The 19,797-nt window shown below is 38.6% G+C and overlaps 1 protein-coding gene across 8 annotated transcripts in view; it reads right to left on the reverse strand.

Annotated features, from left to right (window-relative positions):
* nbeab (neurobeachin b) overlaps window positions 1–19,797 on the reverse strand; it is a 302,755-nt gene that overhangs the window by 113,328 nt on the left and 169,630 nt on the right. For all 8 annotated transcript variants that reach the window (XM_047391759.1, XM_047391756.1, XM_047391755.1 and 5 more), the window contains 4 exons: window positions 17,688–17,749; window positions 11,305–11,369; window positions 9,329–9,437; window positions 7,334–7,500 (listed from right to left, as the gene is read on the reverse strand). In XM_047391759.1, coding sequence (XP_047247715.1) covers window positions 7,334–7,500; window positions 9,329–9,437; window positions 11,305–11,369; window positions 17,688–17,749 — 403 coding nt within the window. The remainder of the gene's footprint in view (window positions 1–7,333; window positions 7,501–9,328; window positions 9,438–11,304; window positions 11,370–17,687; window positions 17,750–19,797) is intronic.

Raw genomic sequence — 19,797 nt, forward strand, 5'->3', positions numbered from 1 at the left:
TTGCAGGTGTTTAGAGTTAACTCGTTGATTCAGATGATTAGGTTCATAGCTCGTTTAGAGACCCTTTTAATGATATGCTAATTTTGTGAGAAATAAATTTTGGGTTTTCATGAGCTGTATGCCAAAATCATCCGTATTAAGACAATAAAATACCTTAAATATTTCAGTTAGTGTGCAATGAATCTAAAATATATGAATGTTAAATTTTCATCATGACATTATGGAAAATAATGAACTTTATCACAATATGCTAATATTTTGAGAAGGACCTGTATGCTCCAGTATGTTTTTCTTTGTAAAAGCCAACTGTTAACTGCATGTTTTAAAGTCACTTAACCATAATGACTAACAAAACACAGACACTGCAGACAGATCAGTTTTTCATGGTTAAAGATTTCCTTTTTCATCCTATTTATTCTCAGAAAGGATTTATTTGAAGCGGTGAGGAGGAAGGTCATGAACATACTGATTCAATAAAACACCATTAAACTCGTGTTAAAATCCTGCACTGGGGTCATGAGTCGGAGGTAATTATAATAAATACCAGTAATCAGCGACAATGCTATTCAAAGATGAAGCAACTGGTTTCTGTTGCACAGCCACACTACTTAGAACACATCCTTTTTATTGACATTCTGAGGACAAGTGGTCTTTTCTTTCATTTTAAGCTGTACTAACAGTCTCTTATTGTGAGATAGTAAATGTCAGGGGAATCTGTAGAAGATAGAAGTTCCAATGCCTCTTTAAATCTTTCGAAAATATGTTAAACAAATATACACTTTCACACACAGATTTATTGACAAATTTCTGTCTCAATAGTTCAAGAGAACTAACAAGCTCTCATCTTGCAAAGGAACTATTCTTAGAACCGGCTCCGTGGCCCAGTAAAAATGAAAACCAAAGAGAGAAAACTATTTGATAGACCAATGCATTATTTTATGCATTTTATATAACATTCCTCTATACTGCTGTGATAAAAAAAAGGCAACCAAAAAATGCAATTTATCAAAAGTGGTCACTGGCAGCCATATGGTTATGAACCATATGGTTTCCCAATAAAGTAAAAACAAAACCAAAAAAAACAAACAAAAAACAACAATAAATTTCATGTGTGTTAAGGATCCCAAATGTTCAGTGGCTGTATGGTCACCATCATGATTCTATTATCACAGACGGCTGCAAATGATACACAACACTTTCATCGCTTGAATTTTGCTATTTCATATATTTATGTCTCTCAACACTACTTTAAACAAAAGAACACCAAGATCCAAATGTTTGTGGTTTCGTTTTGACTTTTCTTTTGCAGATTAAGAGACAGAGCGAAGAATTCACTCTAGGGAAAAAGAAAAAAGGAAAACACCAGAGCGGCAACAAGATTAACTTCAGGTCATCTGGTGTAATGAAGACAGACGTGCGAGGTTCAGCGATAGATGAGGAACCACACTGTAATGTTGGTGAACTCCCCAGGATCACCAGCTTTCCAGAACCAATCTTTTACAGAAAATGTGGCACATTCAAGGAATGCCTAGCTCAATTTCAACACCCAATGAAATTAATGATTATGTGAATGGGCCCCTTTCCAGATATAATTAGCACAGTGTACAAGGTTAAGTGTGGCCCAAGGGCAAAGAGAATGGTTCATAAACATGTGTGAGTGGAGAATATATTAGGGAGCCAGAACAAAAGGACTATCATGTTTAAAATGAGGATGAATTAAAAAAGAATAAACAAAAATTTCTACTTGCAAAGTGCATTTTTAAAGAATTTGCATATTTTTGAACAAGTAATGTGTAAAGTAGTAGTTCAAAAAAAGCAGAAAAAGACCAAAGCAATGTTTAACTTAACTATTCTCATACTAATTTCTGCTAATATAATATTAATTAGATGCTACTTTGAATCAGGGATCTGCAATTACATTTCAAAGAAGTCTCCTCATACAATATCTTATATCCATATATTTATCAACTAATTTAATAATCTAACATAGAATAAAAATGCTTTGATTTTTCAGCATAACATCCAAAACAATGTTGAGATTAAAATAAAAATAAAAAGCTTATAAAATAAGTTTCTAAAATGTCTGCTTGCAGGAAAACCCACATTAAATGTGATGTTTCAACAGTTTCGTTCTTCATTTCTTACCTGTAAATAATCTGAACACATAAAAAAGGTAATGCAGTCATACACTCCTTAGCACCATTAGTTAATATTTATATTTACTCAAAATTTAGCATATTGATGGGTAGTAAATGACTGCTTCAATCTTTTAGTGGATCTGTTATTAGGGTGGAGGCCCAGAGCAGAGCTGACGCTCCTATGCATCGTAAGGAGTCAGTTTAGCTGGTTCAGGCATTTAATCATGACACTTCCCACACCGTCTCCCTTTCGTTGTGTTCAAGGCCCGTCCCCCTGGGAGAAGACCCAGAATTGGCTGGTGGAACTACATATCTACATACCTTCAGAGCAGATTGATATTTGGGTTTCCCTCCTGAACCCTTTACCCCATAACCTAATCTCAGATAAGTGGAAGACAAAAGATGAATAACATTAGATTTAAGTGCCAGATTTGAGCATTGTGCGTAGTGTAAAGTCAAGAAGAGGAGTTGTACATTAAGTCGTTCCTATCCACTGTTACCACATCCTTGCTTGAAATAAGGGATTTGACTGCACTGTATAATAACAAGGTTCAAATTTGAATGTGTGTGTGGCATGGTGGTGGCGCAGGGTTAAAAAGCACGACCCATATTCAGAGGCTTCAGTCCTCGACGCAGCTATTGTGGGTTCAACTTCTGGCCCAAGCGACCTTTGCTGCATGTCTTTCCCCTCTCTCCACCCCTTTCCTGTCAGCATACTGTTGAAAAAATTAGAAAAAATAATATCCACTAGTGCTGCAAAAGAAACAAAAAAACCCCCAAATGTGTGTAACTGAATCTGAAGCTGTTCATATGACTGAGTTGTATTGATTGATTTTATTATACATTTCTGGATAAGAATTTGACCATTTTACTGCTATCAATTTTATCACCAAGCTAAAGTTTGTTTATCTTGTTAGACTCAACCGGAGACCATGACCTTTGTTTTCTGCCCCAAAAGGGACATCAGACCTAAACCCCCCAGTGGCTTTAAAGCCCTCTAATGGTCCCCACCCCCCATGCAGTAGGACGCTTCTATTAGAATTGATAACCCTTTCAGGCAAGACCAAATACTCTGGGCACATAGTGAGTAAAGAGGTTCATTCCATCACAAAGTTATTATCCACGGGCAAATTGTTACCATTCATCATGTGCAAGAGATGAAACTCGCTGTTAGTCAAGGGAAACGGCTGTTTCACTGCCTTGCCACAGATCAATATGTGCCGCCATTTTCCTTTCTCCTTTGCTACAAAACGTAATTATACAGAAGAAATGTTGACAATCAATACACTAGTCAGGTAGGGTTAAGGGCTGCCATGGAGGCCAACAGAGGCTCTTCTGTCAGCTGTCAATGATGCTGCCGATGCTTAGGTGGGATGAAAGAGGTTTGTGTTTCAAGTTTTTTTTTAAATGTATCTACTGTATTGAAAAAGTACTTGAGAATTCCAGAAAATATGTGCTGCTTCAAAAAAGGTTTCAATTCAGTCGACCCTTTTTGTTTTAACAAGGACAGGATTTATAGTAATGTGACTGTAATGTCCTTTGCTGAAAAGTTAGCGGACATTAGCCTGCACAGTATTCATCAGTCTTGCCTTGACATCTACTTTCACTCCAGATGAGTCTGAACTTTATAATCCTCTGCCAGGGTTCAAAGGTCAACAGCAGAGGGTACTAGGGGGCAGAGGAAATCACTCTCTTGCTGGGAAAAATTCTGACATCCAATTTTCAACTTGATTTATCAGTGTAAAGCTAAAATTGATAGTGTGTCATTACTGAGCAGAGAGCTGTCTTGGATAGATGTATCAAAGTCTCCTCATTTTGATTTAGCACAGTGGATCAATACAACCCTATACTGTTTCAATTTGAGGAGTATTGATTTTTCTATGCTGGCTCTATACAAGGGGACATTCATCATCAGGCAAGCATATAGTATGATCAAACAGGCCACCGTAGGGTCTGATCTGCCTTTTCTTCAGCCTAATCGCATGACTGTAGCAACTGTTTTCAAAGCTTTTACAGATTATTACCTTGTAGCTGCCTGTTGTCTTTTATGCTGCAGCACAATTTCCTAATGGTGTTTGGTGCAATAAGAACAGTGCAAAATAAAGTGGCTCACAGTGATGCAACCTGCAAATGTCTGAAGGAAGAGACAAAACAGATAAATCAAATTTTTAGCCATCTAATAAGATCAGCTGCAAACACACTGGAGGATAAGCAATATAAACAAGTCACAAGTTTTTTTTTTGGTTGGCTTCCTAAGAATAATTTTATTTGTGGTATATTCTGCGCTAATGATACATATCCTTTGGCATATCTCCAGACAGGAATTAGCAATAAAAAGGTAAAACTGTTTCTGTGTATGAGGGCGAAAACATAACCAAGTGGAGGCTTTACAAGAGCGCACACACACACACACCCACCCACACACACACACAGAGCCCCTCACAAAGCCTCGGGGCTTTATATTTTACAAGGGCAGCATAAATGGGAAAGTTAATGTAGCAGTGAATAAGAATAAGCTGCTGAACTGCAACACTGCCTTGAGCTTGTGAGCATATTGCATCATTTTTCTTCACCAGCAGGGTACCATTAAATTTGAATTTGTTGGAAGTTTTGTTGTATCATTTACAATGCACCCACCCTCAATAACCTTTTGTTTCAATGCAAATGATATGCCTCCGGGTGGGGTTCCATAAATATTTGAACAAGAGCCCCAAATTCAGCCCAGTACATTTTTATGAGTTGTTAAGGTACAGTCATTTTTTGAAAATATCTGCACTTAGATACTGCAACATTTTAATTCTCAAACTACAGCGTTTGGACAATGAAACTGAAACACCTAGTTTTAGACCACAATAATTTATTAGTATGGTGTAGGGCCTCCTTTTGCGGCCAATACAACGTCAATTCGTCTTGGGAATGACATATACAAGTCCTGCACAGTGGTCAGAGGGATTTTAAGCCATTCTTCTTGCAGGACAGTAGCCAGGTCACTACGTGATACTGGTGGAGGAAAACGTTTCCTGACTCGCTCCTCCAAAACACCCCAAAGTGGCTCAATAATATTTAGATCTGGTGACTGTGCAGGCCATGGGAGATGTTCAACTTCACTTTCATGTTCATCAAACCAATCGTTCACCAGTCTTGCTGTGTATTGGTGCATTGTCATCCTGATACACGGCACCGCCTTCAGGATACAATGTTTGAACCATTGAATGCACATGGTCCTCAAGAGTGGTTTGGTAGTCCTTGGCACAAGTATTGGGCCAAGAGAATGCCATGATATGGCCGCTCAAACCATCACTGATCCACCCCCATGCTTCACTCTGGGCATGCTACAGTCTGGGTGGTACGCTTCTTTGGAGCTTCCCCACATCGTAACTCTCCCGGATGTGGGGAAAACAGTAAAGGTGGACACATCAGACAACAATACATGTTTCACATTGTCCACAGCCCAAGATTTGCGGTCCTTGCACCATTGAAACCGACGTTTGGCGTTGGCATGAGTGACCAAAGGTTTGGCTATAGCAGCCCGGCCGTGAATATTGACCCTGTGGAGCTTCAGACGGACAGTTCTGGTGGAAACAGGAGAGTTGAGGTGCACATTTAATTCTGCCGTGATTTGGGCAGCCGTGGTTTTATGTTTTTTGGATACTATCCAGGTTAGCACCCGATCATCCCTTTCAGACAGCTTCCTCTTGCGTCCACAGTTAATCCTGTTGGATGTGGTTCGTCCTTCTTGGTGGTATGCTGACATTACCCTGGATACCGTGGCTCTTGATACATCACAAAGACTTGCTGTCTTGGTCACAGATGCGCCAGCAAGACGTGCACCAACAATTTGTCCTCTTTTGAACTCTGGTATGTCACCCATAACGTTGTGTGCATTTCAATATTTTGAGCAAAACTGTGCTCTTACCCTGCTAATTGAACCTTCACAATCTGCTCTCACTGGTGCAATGTGCAATCAATGAAGACTGGCTACCAGGCTGGTCCAATTTAGCCATGAAACCTCCCACACTAAAATGACTGGTGTTTCAGTTTAATTGTCCAACCCCTGTATTAGCCTAAATCCAGTTTAGTACACATCATGCTTTAGGTACCATTTAAAAAAAAATTGTTTTTGAACTGTGCAATACTCAAATGCCAGCAGAAAAAAAAAAACATTGCCAACACATTGTATTTCAATATGAATAAAAAGAAAATCTACAGAAAAATGAACAAAACTACCTATGACATCTGAGACAAAAATGCTGTAAAGCTTCTTGACGATGGTAAACTTGATTTAACACAGAAAAAGCATTGCAGAGTATTTGCATTGCACCTTCAAATTGAATAACAAAATCAAAGTTACTGTTTCAGCAAAGTTCTAAAGTTCCATTTCTTTAATTTTTTTCTACCATTTTTTCTGGTGTTAGCAAAGAGAACAGAAATACATGTGTATGTAAGTATGTATGTATTTATGGCTGAAAATCCCAATGAAGTTTTCAGCAGCGCTTTAACTTTACAGAACAACTAAAACCTCACAGATATTGAATAAATGTATGTCAGAGATGCCAAAACCTATATTGGCAGGTCAAATCTTTACAAAAAGTGGACTGAAAGTCACCCACACAGTGCAGATTAGTGCATCTCTAATATATCTGTCTAGTAGAATAGGATTAATTCTATGTTTTTCATCTTAGTGGGTACTACCAACCTTAATGTTTCTATTATAATTAGGTCTTTCCACCACACTGAAATTTATGTGCGTGACCATGTAGAAACAACAGAGAGGTGAGTGTAAAAACAGAAGAGCCACTTGTTATTTTAACAGGGTTCATATGGGGAAACCCAGCTGCTTCCACCAAGTGCTATGCTTTGTATTGCAAAAGGCCAATGAAGACCTGGACAATGCTACAGAAACACACAAATCCCCATCTTCCACTCATGTATGTAGGTATGACTGGCCAATCAACTGTCCCCAGGGGAATAGGCCACTCCACTTTGTAATTGCATTTGCTGACCCAACTACTAACCCTGTGATTGGATCCTGGAAAAATGACATTAACTGGTGGTCCGATCCGTCGACTGAAGATCTCTGTAAACAGGTTTTGAAGGTCCTGAAGATTGAACCTAACATCGCGCAACTATGGAAGATGTTAAAGAACTTACAAGCCCCCCAGGTTTGTCTGGAATGGAGCCTGGTAGAGGCTTACCTCTGGCATGGTGTGCCCCAGGTGCCGTGCTTGTTGGTGAGGATGTTGACAATTTTCTGCTTTAGCTGGTTAGCTGTGACATGATCTCTATGCTTAGCAGCACTTATCAGATGGTCACACATCTTCTCTTCTTCTTTTCTGTCAGCAGCATATTGGGCACAGTTGGACTGATGTACATAAACAAAGAACAAAAGAACAATGTTAATCTTGTTTATACAGTGTCCATTCACAAAAGCCAAGTCTGACATTGAACTAACACCATTCAAAAAGGTTCTATTTGAATAAAGTCAGAATAATGTATTTCCCCTAATAGAGCATTTGTCACGATGAGGAATGTTATGGCTTCATTCACCACACTTGAGTGCATAAAGATATTAGTGGACAGTTGAGAGATGTATTTCTGCTCCCTTAGAGGAGTGTAGTAAATCATGACAAGCACTTGGAGGCAGTTCATTCCCAAAGTGCAGACAGATGAGCTTTCCTGCTAGGTAGCTGTGGATGGTGCTATTAAAGAAAAAAATTCTAATGGCTTCACAAAATATGGTCCATTACTGTTTACAAAGCTACACTGACAATATTTCAAGAAATGTTAAATGTTCCGCTGTACAGGAATGGTGCAAAATCTAGAAATAAAGCCATTGTCTAAAACAAGAATAAAACTAGAACAAACCTAAGTGTAAAATGCCTTTCCTGACTTAGGGGCAGTAGAGTTTTTCCAGGAGGCTGAAAGTAAACTAGAACAGCTCTTGTCTTTGCTTCTAAAACAAGATTGTCTTACTCTTCCACCCTGAGGGAACTCCTGCTAATATTCACAATCTAATTTGCTAACAGAAGCTGGAAGTTAATTGAATTTCCTGCTTTAAATTTGAATTCTGTCAGACACTATACTTCAACAGATTCCTCATAAAGCAAATAACTCAATCGCTGCCTGTCACCTTGCGTTTCCACATAACTCTGTGACAAATATCAAACATTATTTATCACTTTAAAGCATATGACGCTTCTCCTTGACACCAGCTTAATTGTAAAAATGTCTTATCTGTAGCCTGAATCTTCAATCATAGAGAGTGCGTAATAAAGTAACGTCAGACCCAGACTGAAAGTGTAAGCTGTCTGGAGTTGGCTGACAGAACGGATAGGGCCAGGTACACTTCCCCCCTTCCCTTCCCTTGACATTGCATATCTAGTCCTCTTTTCCAGTTTATCTAGCAGGTCAAGGATCCTCAAGAACTGTATATCAACAAGCTGTTTGCGGCTGGCTGCTTTTCAAAGATAAGAAATATGTCATCGCTCACATGTACAGCTGTACACAGAGGTGAATAATGTTGAGGTTTGTAAGGGTGCAAAAATGCCCACAGATGATTGAAAGAGCTAAATGGGACATTCCTGAAAGAAAACTGGGAGGCAGAGGTTGACCTTACAGCAGGACAAGGACCCTAAACATACAGCAAGAGCTTCTTCAGAACGGTTAAGATCAAAAACATACTTATTTTTATGTGTTAGAATGGTCTAAAAACATTTGAAAATCTGGTGCAAGACTTGAAAGGTGATGTTCATACACACTGTCTACCCAATTTGAGGATGAGTTGTTTCGTAAAGAACTGGCAAACGTTTTAATCTCCAGATGTGTAAAACTGGTAGAAATATTCCCAAAAAGACTTGCAGCTGTAAGTGCACCGAAAACTGGTTCCTAGGATTATTGACCCAGAATACAAATGCATACCATACTTAAGATTTTTATTTGTAAGTAATTGTGAAAATCACGTTTCCAAAATATGACACTTTTGTCATATTTTGTTTAACTGAAGCTTAGATTTATGCTATGTTTCAAAATCAGTTTGAAGAGAGTGGGCTGCATACCCAGTTAGTAATCCCTTGTAATAGTAATAGTAATCCCTTGAGTTACCTCATACATTAAAAGTAATTTTTAGGTTCAACTTATGCAAATAATTGATGATGTTGGCATTTAATTTCAGAAGCAATAAAAGCTGGTACCTCAAACTCTGCATGTTTGTGGACGTCTTCAGCTCGCTGTCTATTCAAAATGAATTCAGCTTCATTGGCAACACGAACAATGTGGTCCTTCATGGCATGGCACAGCAACCTTTAGCATTGCACATTGACAGACAGTTATTTCAAACATAATTTATTAGGTAATATGAGTTTCATTTGCAAAACTCAATAAGTGCATGGAATACAGTTGTGTGTAATTTAAACTCAGTGTCATTACAGATGCTGGGTAAAGGACTCAGAGCCTGGTTAGAGAATATAAGTTGGCAAACAGAATCGTGAAGACCAGGGAGCACCAGGTTGGCCAAAGATGTGGAGCAGTTTTGAGCAGGCTTTGGACAGCTCATGTTCTAGGTTTGCACTACTGCGCACCTACCAATACATGGCTATCCACCTAAAATGGCAGACCGGGCCAAATAGATGTTCAGGAAATCCACCCGGTGCCTGCAAAAGTGGAAAGGCTCTTCTAGAAGCTCTAGGGTAACAGCTCTTAACATTTAAATTGTACCATCTAAAAAAAATAGCTTTCACAAATGAATTCACAGTGGATATGTTGCAGATTACAACCTATTTCACACACCGTTAGACAATTTTGTTTTAATTAAAACCACTCTTGTTCCTCTCTAGAGCTTCATACAGGCTTTAACATTGCCTTCTGTCCCCAAAGAGTCATTAATCTGGAGACTACAGTCATCAGCTGCTCTTGCTTCTTTAACTGTTGACAAGCACTCATTAACAGACAGGAGTTCACAGTTCAAAGAGAGAAGCTGACAACGTGAAGCTTTGTTTCGAAACCAAGAATAGATGAGAAAGCAAGTTGACAAGTTAGAGTTGGAGATGGAAAAAAGATATATCAGTTATCTACCAGGTATTTTTGTTACATGCACAGAGAGCACAATAAATAAGCAGACCACAAAAAGACCCAATCTTTTAAAAGCTGTAAGTGAAGATTTTACAACTAAAAAAATTGTTTTTATGTTCATTTGTAGCTTTTCATGTGCAAAAGTGTTTTGTAACTTTGTTTTTGTCTTGTACAATTAGTATTACTGGCTGAGGTGCAGTAAAATATAACAGAAAGAAAAGATGCATTAATATTCTATCAAGTACTGAAATTTATCTTTTATTTAATATAAAACATCCCACAAACAAGGCTGAAAAAGCTCCAGGTCTGTCTTTCTCAAACGTCTATGAGTGACATATTGCCTCAAAACAGAAGACCTTATAAAGATTATAAAATAAGCCCCTAACTCAACTATTTAATGCAGCTGTTCTGCATCAAATAGGGGCAGCTGCATTATTAAAAAATCTCATCTACTTGCTTAATGTGTCTTTGTGCATACAGCAGAAACAACAACAATGTCAGCCACGCCTTGTAAAACAAACTGACTTACCATTCGTTTCCTGTATATCTGTCTAGTTAAGCAGGGTAGGTGTACACAGACTAATGTTAGACTAGAAAATTATGTATCTGTCAGCAGCACCCTGGACAGCGCCGTGTGGCCCTATAAATAAACTTCTTTGTTCTAGGGCCAGCAGGGGACACAGAGAAACCTGCTTGGACCCAGGCAAAAGCCTGGGCATGCAGGAGGATGGGCCAGATGGGTCAACAGATGGACAAGGAGGCTGAGCTGCCCCTGATCTGCTCAGAAAACTCTGAGTCTGGTCACACCCAAGCAAGGAAAGAGAGAAAGAAGTAGAAATGAAGAAACAAAAGCAGACAACAGAAGGGATGCTCTACACTCCAGTGTTCTTAATTCTTAATTCAAGTAAGACAAGCTTATTTGCCTTTAGTCCTAACTGAGAGCTCAGAGATTTAGGGCTTATCTACACTACTCCACTTAGCTGACCAACCTCTTTATGGCTGCCATAAAGGAAATTATAATACAATATATATATTGATAATAAATGTCAACGTAAACCACAGCTTGGGTGTGTGATTTTGTAGTTAATGCTTGCATTACCTTCCTTCATTGATTAGCTCAATGAAAGCCAGCCCAGCATTCTTCTGAATGGAGTTCTGCCACTCCTGAAACACACAGAGCCAGTCATAGGATATTTAAAAACATTATATTTGCTATATTTGCACAATTATAATAAAGTGAAACTATTGTAAAACTAAAGCCAACGAAATGGTAAAAAAAGAACACAAAGTACTATTTTGACCCACTATGTAACTAAATCTTTAGAAAATGCATATTTCAAAAGTAATTTAGATTACATCTCAAAGCTTGTAATTCAAGTAGGTAAAGAATGCATTTAGTTGATATGTCCTTCGACGAAAAAAAGTGATTTCTATAAAAAGCTGAAATTCTGCACCACATGTGAGGCAACGCTTTCTTCCTCTGTGAAAAGATCTGTAAACACAGGAGAGATGTAATTGTGGGATGAAATTGTATCCTCTCGCTTAAATACAGCCATTTCCTCTGTCCCTTACAGTGACAGATTACTGAGCAGGCTCAGTGAGCCCTGAAGTGTGCTCCTGGAACGGATCCGAGCCGTGGCCCGGCTGGAGTGCCAGCACTTGCTGTCTCACAACGGGCTCTGGAAATGATTAAAAAGCAGTTTGAGAGTGCGCCTTTCACTGTGGGAAACTCAGCTTTCATGTAACCTTTCTGAGGTGCAAATGAAAGAGAAAACATAGAATGCTATAGTTTATAAAAGAGAAGTGGGGGGGAACAAAAGGGAAATCTTCCCAAAGCTTTTGAGCATATATGTAATTTAAGATGTATAGATAGTTAGCAATCACACTGAGTAATTTATCTGCAAAATGTTTATAAGTTGCCATGGGTTATGGTTAAAACTTTTGTACCTCACATATTTTTTGTGTTTTTGATGTCACATTTAATGTTTCAGATTATCAAACACATTTATTCATCATATAGTTAGTGCAAAATGAGGTCCTCAAATCATGATTTCATTTGTTAAGTTAAGCCATGCAAACAAACCTGGTACTACGTGAAAGTTATTGTCCACCCTTGTTAAATCTTTGACTTATACCCCACTTTGTTTAAAGAATTGTTTAATTTGGCCACATTAGGATGTTTCTGAGCAGAAACCGCCTGTTTAGGATCGTGCAATGGAGTCCCATTTGGATTTAAGGCCAGAAAGTCCACTAAAGTCAACTAAATTTTGTTTTCTTGGGCCATTCAGAAGAGGACCTGCTGGTGGGCTTTGGATCATTGTCCTGTCACATAACCCATGTGTGTTTGAGCTTAAGGTTGCAAACTGATGGGGGGACATTGTCATTCAGAATTTTGTGGTAGACATCAGAATTCATGGTTCCATTACTACAGTAAGCTAACCAGATTATGGAGCAGCCAAGCAGTAATAAAACAGTTCCAATAACACCATCATTTGTGACTGACACTATTGGTATTGTTTTTTTTCTGACAGAGTATTCACACCAGGAAAGTCTTTTGATCCACTTGTTTAGTTCAAACAAAAAGCTGACTTTATTTCTTTCTGTTAAATTAGGTTTGCTTTTACGTTGTACTTTTTTGCAAATTAACTATAACTTGTAAACAAAGCCACGCGTGTGAACCTTGCTCCCATTGGACAGAAATATTGGGGGTGGGACAGAGCACATATCGGAAAAAGAAGGAAAACAACTGTGGAAGTCCCATAAGCAGCCCCTCTGCTCTGCATATTTGTGCCGTTATTACACCTGCAGTATCATTGTGAGGGTCAACACAAATTTTGCAACATTCCATTTATACCCCATTGGAGAATGCATGCTGCAAGCTGAAGGAGATGCTGTCCTCTGCACTGAGCTAAAACACCAGAATGCGGTTCAGGTGAGATTTCAGGATAACGTTCACTGCTACGGTGGTTTGTTTAGTTCAAAGAGTTGTATGTTTTCTGTAGTTGGGTCAGATCAAGGGCGGTTTGTATTCATTCCTGAAGAGAACCGCACCAAAGTTTGCTTGGAAGCGGACTGAGACCACCTCAGAAAGTGGGTCTCGGAATGGTAGTTTGGTCAGCATTTGAGTTCTCTTGAGTTTAATCACACCTGCATAAGAGGTCCTGGCTAACGGAGAAAGGAACTCTAGTCCGTTTAAAGTGGACCAAATGTAGCTGGTGTGAATACACCATGAAATGCTATACTTCATATGTAACACAATGCACCCCTTCCAAAAATTCTACTTTTGTCTTGTCAGTCTATAAAATATTTTCCCAAAGGTCTTGCGGTTAAATCATGATCTTTCTGGGAAATGTGGGACTTGGATTTGTGCTCTTTTTGCTCAGAAGTGGTTTTTGCCTTAGAACTCTCCCATTGATGCCATTTTGCCAAGTGTTTTTCTTTCAATTGAACTCTGACCCTAACTGAGAAAAGTGAGGTTTGCTGTGCTTCAAATGTTGTTCTGGATTCTTTTGTAACCTCCTGGATGAGTCTTCATTGGGCTCTTGGAGTAATTATGCCAGGGCAGCCACTTCTGGGAATGTTCTCTATGGTTTGCATTTACTCTATTTGTGGTTCGTGGATCTCATTGTAGTTCACCAAAGTCGAAAACCCTCAAAAAGGGTTGGGTACCCATTTTCCAGACTGACATATGTCAGTAAATTGGTTTCTGATCTGTTCGTGAATTTCTTTAGACCAGGGCATGATGTGCTGCTTTTTGAGATATTTTTGCCTACTTCATGCGGTCATACATGTTCTATTGTGATTTTCTGACTCTGCAGGTCTGTTAGTAATTATACCTGGGTGTGGCAAGAGGAACTGAATCCAGCTTTTCAAAGAATGTGGTTAAGCACAGTTGACTGAATATTTAAGTGGGCAATTATATCATCACACAGAGCCAAGCGCATTTGGACATCTTTTACTCTTAATAAATAAAATAATATTTTGAAAACTACTTTTTGTATTTATCTTTGTCTAAAGTCAGTATTTGCATAATGACCTAAAACATTTAAGTGTGGCATAACAAAAACTGCAGAACTCTGTAAGGGGAGGGTTGACTACCTTTTCACAGATTTGTATATTTAAAATACAGCAGATGCAAAACAATGACAAACTTCTTTCTCTCTCCGTCTTTACAAGGTAAGCAGTCTTTCTTGTGTATATCAGAATAACTGACATTATTATGTATGGGCAAATGCTTTTGTGAACAGTTGTCATGACTGACACATTCTGGTTCATGCAAGAGTACACAGTCTGACCCCATGATGTTTTAAGTCAGCGATATGGTGCTGACAAACTGCTGAGCATCTGGGCTCCAAATGTTCTCCGTGACCTCCTTTCTTCACATACAGTATCTGCCTAGAAATAGGCTGTTGTTGATTTGGACAGGGATTATGTATGCCCAGTCGTATAAGGTTTATTCTCACCTCACTCACGTGACAAAAATAAATACAGAAATCGAAGCAGATGTGACACTCGGGGAGATGCCAGGAAAGTGGCAGCAGGTCAGTGGCGGTAAGGCATGAGCGAGCTATCTTGTCTAAGGAATTCATGTTGACTGCTGAGATAGCACTTCAGAGACTCTAGTTTATTTTGATTTTTTTTACAAGAGAGAAAAACGCCCAATGCAGTCTGCTTTATATTGTGGATATTAAAAAAGCTCCTCTGGTGCCCATTTAAAGGGAATTAGGCCTGACATGCACCCTCTTAAAAAAGATGTAACCTTTGATGTAAGCGCAGACCCCGACCAGAAAGCAGCACCCCTGGTTTATCTTACTTTATAAAGCATCTTTAAGGCTGCGTCCAATACAAACCTTTTTAGAAAATGTACGAATATTAAAAAAACATGTTATTGCTAAAGATCAATCAAATTCTCCATTACTAGAAAATGTCTTGCTATTCTAGGCTTTGCAAAAAGAAATAAAAATCGCATAAAAATCCCTAGACTCCCATCCCAGTAAACAGCTTTTAGGTCTTTAGAAAAATAACTCTCCTCCCACTTTCATCTTCATGAAATTCAGCAGGGCTTTAAGTATTTGTGGTGTTTCAATCCAACCTGTCAGTATGTGGGCGCCTTTGCTTTTATCTGCTCAGCTTTTCTCTGTTATAGTCTTCCACATCTGGGGGCCTTCCATCAGTAAATCTCTGTGGCTCCACTCTAGGATCCCCCCCCCCCCCCACATATGTTTAAGCTGTTACAAAAAACAGAGCTGCTTGACCTTTTCATTCAACTGCCCAGGCTGAGAAAAGACACACACAATGTCTGTAGACGAGGCCAGCCGCACCATGATTGCCATGATTAGTATGCATAAATAAGAGAAGGCAGATCATTAGCACTAATTTATTCATAAAACTGACAGTCCACAAAACAGAAAGGGACCAAAGGTCAGCTAAATGCCCTCCTGGCTGTCTTAAAACATTAAAGCTGAAATATGTAAGGAATGTGTCAAAGTTGGCATGTTGAGGAGATGACAAAAGCTCATACTGCATCGGAAAAACCGGCAGTGCTGTTTAAAAGTCATCTGACCTGGGATGCTTCCAAAGGTATTAATTTGAAGCTTTTTGCAAGGTAGTTTTGAATCAAAACAAAAGCACTTAATCGGACCCTGAAAAAATTTTAAAATCAGGAAATTATGTAAAACGGGTAAATGTTTGTAGTTAAAATATTAACAAACATCTAAATAACAATTCTTAATCTGTTTAGTTTTTTTACACATTAGCTTTCTCCACATTAAAAACAAATTAGTACATGCTTTTAATGACTTTCAAAGCCATTTATGGTTTAATCTCATATTTATCAGATCTGTTTATCATATAGGACATCCAGGTCACTCCTGTCTTCTAAAAAACGTCCTCTACGTAACCGTGATTGGACCCCCCACCTGTAAAACAACCTTCGTGATGAACAAAGGGCAGTAGAGAAATTAGGAATATTTGTTCCTAATTGAACCTCATTCCAGTGTAGTAATATCTGTAGTTTTAGCTTGGTTTTATATAGAACTTAAGTCATTTTATTTGCTATACTTATTTTGTTTTATTTTTGTGGTAAGTGAACATTTGTTACTTTATTATATTCAATTCTCTTTGCATTATTTGGGATCTTAGCTTTACCACTTATCAGGATTTTTTTATGCATACCTCTAGCATCACCACATCATAAACACAACTGTGTTTCATCAGTCCATTAAACCAACATCAACTCTGTTAAGTGTATATTTCTGTTTATTTTGTTTTTTTCTCCAGTAAGTGCTGTTCAGATCTTTTTTTTTTTTTTGCTCATTTTTTGGATGACTGAGCATAGTTTATCATGGACATAATCACAAACTGGTGATTGCATCAAATGATAACTTGGACTCAGTATCTTGCCAAAGGACCCTTTAAAAAGTGGAAAGTGGTGTGTTTAACCAGTTACCTTTTCCTTGGGCCACAAGTTAAAGGTGCAGGGAAAACACCCATTACTACATTATTATTTTTAAATCAAACTAACTGCTAAGATAAGTGGATTGATTGTGAACAGAGGAGACTTAGGAGGTAATGTCTCATCCCTAGGTGAAAGGCTGTAGAGACCAAGCTATATAGTCCAGTTTCAAGGTCTCATGGTCTGATCAATATCTCAGCCTGGGTTTCATCTCCAGAGCCCCTAATGGCAGGAGCCTCTGGAGCCTCAGTAATGCCATCTGTTTAAAATGGGGGATGGACTCAGGCCCTTAACAGCATGCTGACGCTCTCGTCTGCAATAAATCCTAGACCTGGAAAGATAGCTCGCCATAGATGCTTCACGGGCTGAGCAACATCACAAAATGTAGCCCATCAAAAACTATCACAAAAGCAACAATAACTCAGCGCTGGCTGCACCATTTATGCACATTTTTGTGAGAACCTGAATAATGGCCTCCATATAACATAGGCTGAACTCCCTGCTGTACAACACTTTGGATTTTGGATACCACGGAGAGCACACAGTGGCGATTTACCTCCTCCAGTCTTAGGCCCTGCAGTCTGGATCCACAGAGAGGCACCAAGTAATGGCTTCCTTATGGGCTCCTGATGTAAGACTGATGGGCTGACAGAAGGTATGTTAAATATCTCCTGTTGTAACTGCTACATCAGGGCTCTGACCTTCTTTAAAACATGGGCTTAACAAGGGATTCAGGGGGTCAGCTCAGAGGTGATCAGTCACTTGCAGGGACATGAGGTGGGGCTCGTTTTCTTAAAGGAGGGGATTAGTGCTGCTAGGTGTAGTGAGAAAGTCATTGTGTTGTCAGAAAGCTGTATGCCTCTGTTTGATTGGTTTGGTCAGTTTGCTTAGAGAAAGCAATCCAATATGATACACAGTTGACAGCTTGAGCACCAGGATAAATAAGAGAACTTCCACTGAAAAGACAAAAATTAGGGAAAAAAGAGAGTCTAAAAAGGCAGGAGAGGGGAATAAGAAAAAAATCTCACCTGAGAACAAAGAAGCATGACGAGCTCCACTACTGAGGTGCTTGACTTCATACATACGAGACCTATCAGGACAGCAGATGAAAAAAGTATATATGAACCAGCAATGTTAGTAGATGGGTTTGAAAAAAGGGTGTTGGAGGATCAATATTTACTTCAGACAGGAGATGATGCCTTAAAGCTAAACTATGTATTCAGTTCAGCACTGACAGTAAAACTTTACCTGGTGGAGCTACTGATCCTGGCTTCAAACTCTAACTGTGTTTCCAATTTGCCATTAAACTATTTAAACAACATCTGTAACAGATAAGCATTCTTCACACAACCACATCTACATTTTCACATTCCACACGCTCAAAGCAGACATTCACTGCTTCTTCCCCAACCTCCATCCTGCAGACGGTGAGCCACCGCAGCAGACAACTCTAATGAAACATAGACAGGTGTGAAAAGCTCATTTGTAGGAACCGTGCCTGCAACTAGGTTTTATATTCTGCACCTTTCTGCTGCACCTGGAGAAAATCATGACACGTGCAATCGGCAGTGAAAGTAATTTTCTAGGACCAATTAAAGACGAGGCAGACTAAAACTCTACACTGTGCCCATGCTTTGGTTAAAAATATGAGGTTGAGTGATAAAAGAAACTAAAGTGCAAAAAATGTTAATATCCCTTGAACCTTTTCACATTTTATTAAAGCCACAACTTTAAAATCTTTTATTCTGATTCCATGTAAAAGGTAGGGTATGATTATCAAGTGGAAGAAAAATGATAAACATCTTTCAACACTTATCAGAAGTAAAAATCTGAAAATTACAGCAGGCATTTTTATTTAGTTTAGTTACTGTCATACTGTCATAAAATCCAGTGCAACCAAGAAGCAACTTCATTAATAAACAAAGTCCACCTGTGTGTAACGTAATGTCTGTATAAATGCAGCTGTTCTGTGAAGGCCTCAGAGGTTTGTTATAGAACATTATGGAACAATAAGAACCACGAAGACCAAACAAAACACCAGACAGGTTAGAGAAAAACCTGTGAAGAAGTTTAAAGCTGGGTTAGGTAATACCACATAATATCAAGTTCAGTGCATCATCCAAAAACGGAAAGAGTATACCACAACTGCAAGCTTACCATGTCATGGCCACCTACGTTAACTGAGAGCATTAACCAGAGAAGCAACCAAGAGGCCCACGGTGGCCCTGGAGGAGCTAAAAAGACCCACATCTCAAGTGGGCATGAAAACAAAAAAAAAAGCCATTATTGGAAGAAAGCGAGAAGTCCTGTTTGCAATTTTGCACAAGTCATTTAGAGAACATAGCAAACACATAGAATAAGGTTGAGAATAGAATCATTTGGCATTTTTGGCCTAAATGCGAAATTTTCTGTGTGACATATATAGTGTTTTGCATAAAACTCACCCTGCTAGAGGCTGCAGAAACCTGAGACTGGGATGAAAATTCCTGTTCCAGCAGAACATAAAACCTAAATAACAGCTAGAGCTACAACAGAATGGTTTCAATCAAAGAATTTTAATGTGTTAGTATGGTCCAGTCAAAGTCCAGACATGGATCCAACTGAGAATCTGTGGCAGTTCTTGAAAATCACTGTTCACTGACCTTCTCTATCCAATCTGACTGTGCCAATCTGCAAGGAAAAACTGGCATAATTTCAGTATTGAGGTGTACAACAATGGTAGAAACATACCCCAAATGACTTGCACCTGTAATTGCAGTCAAAAATGGTTTTACAAAATAGTTAACTCAATTGGGATAAATACAAATACATACCACACTAACAATTTTCTTCCACTTCACAATCATGTACAAATCCCTGTTGGTCTTTCACCAACAATAAAATTACATTAAGGTTTGAGGTTGTAACACAACAAAATGTGAAAGAAACGTGTATGAATACACTTGCAAGACACTGCAAGACTATTTTATCAGCTTTCAAATTACTGAATATTTCTTAGTAATTTGTAATTCATTGTGCATAAATTGAATCAGTGTTATTTGCATCATAAAATAATAATAAAAAAAGAATCAACCTACCAAAAAACTACATCAACGTTTAATTTACAACCAATTATAAATAAGTAAAAGGCATCATTTT

This window comes from Girardinichthys multiradiatus, chromosome 18 (genome assembly GCF_021462225.1).
Source record: "Girardinichthys multiradiatus isolate DD_20200921_A chromosome 18, DD_fGirMul_XY1, whole genome shotgun sequence".
NCBI classification, from domain to species: Eukaryota; Metazoa; Chordata; class Actinopteri; order Cyprinodontiformes; family Goodeidae; genus Girardinichthys; species Girardinichthys multiradiatus.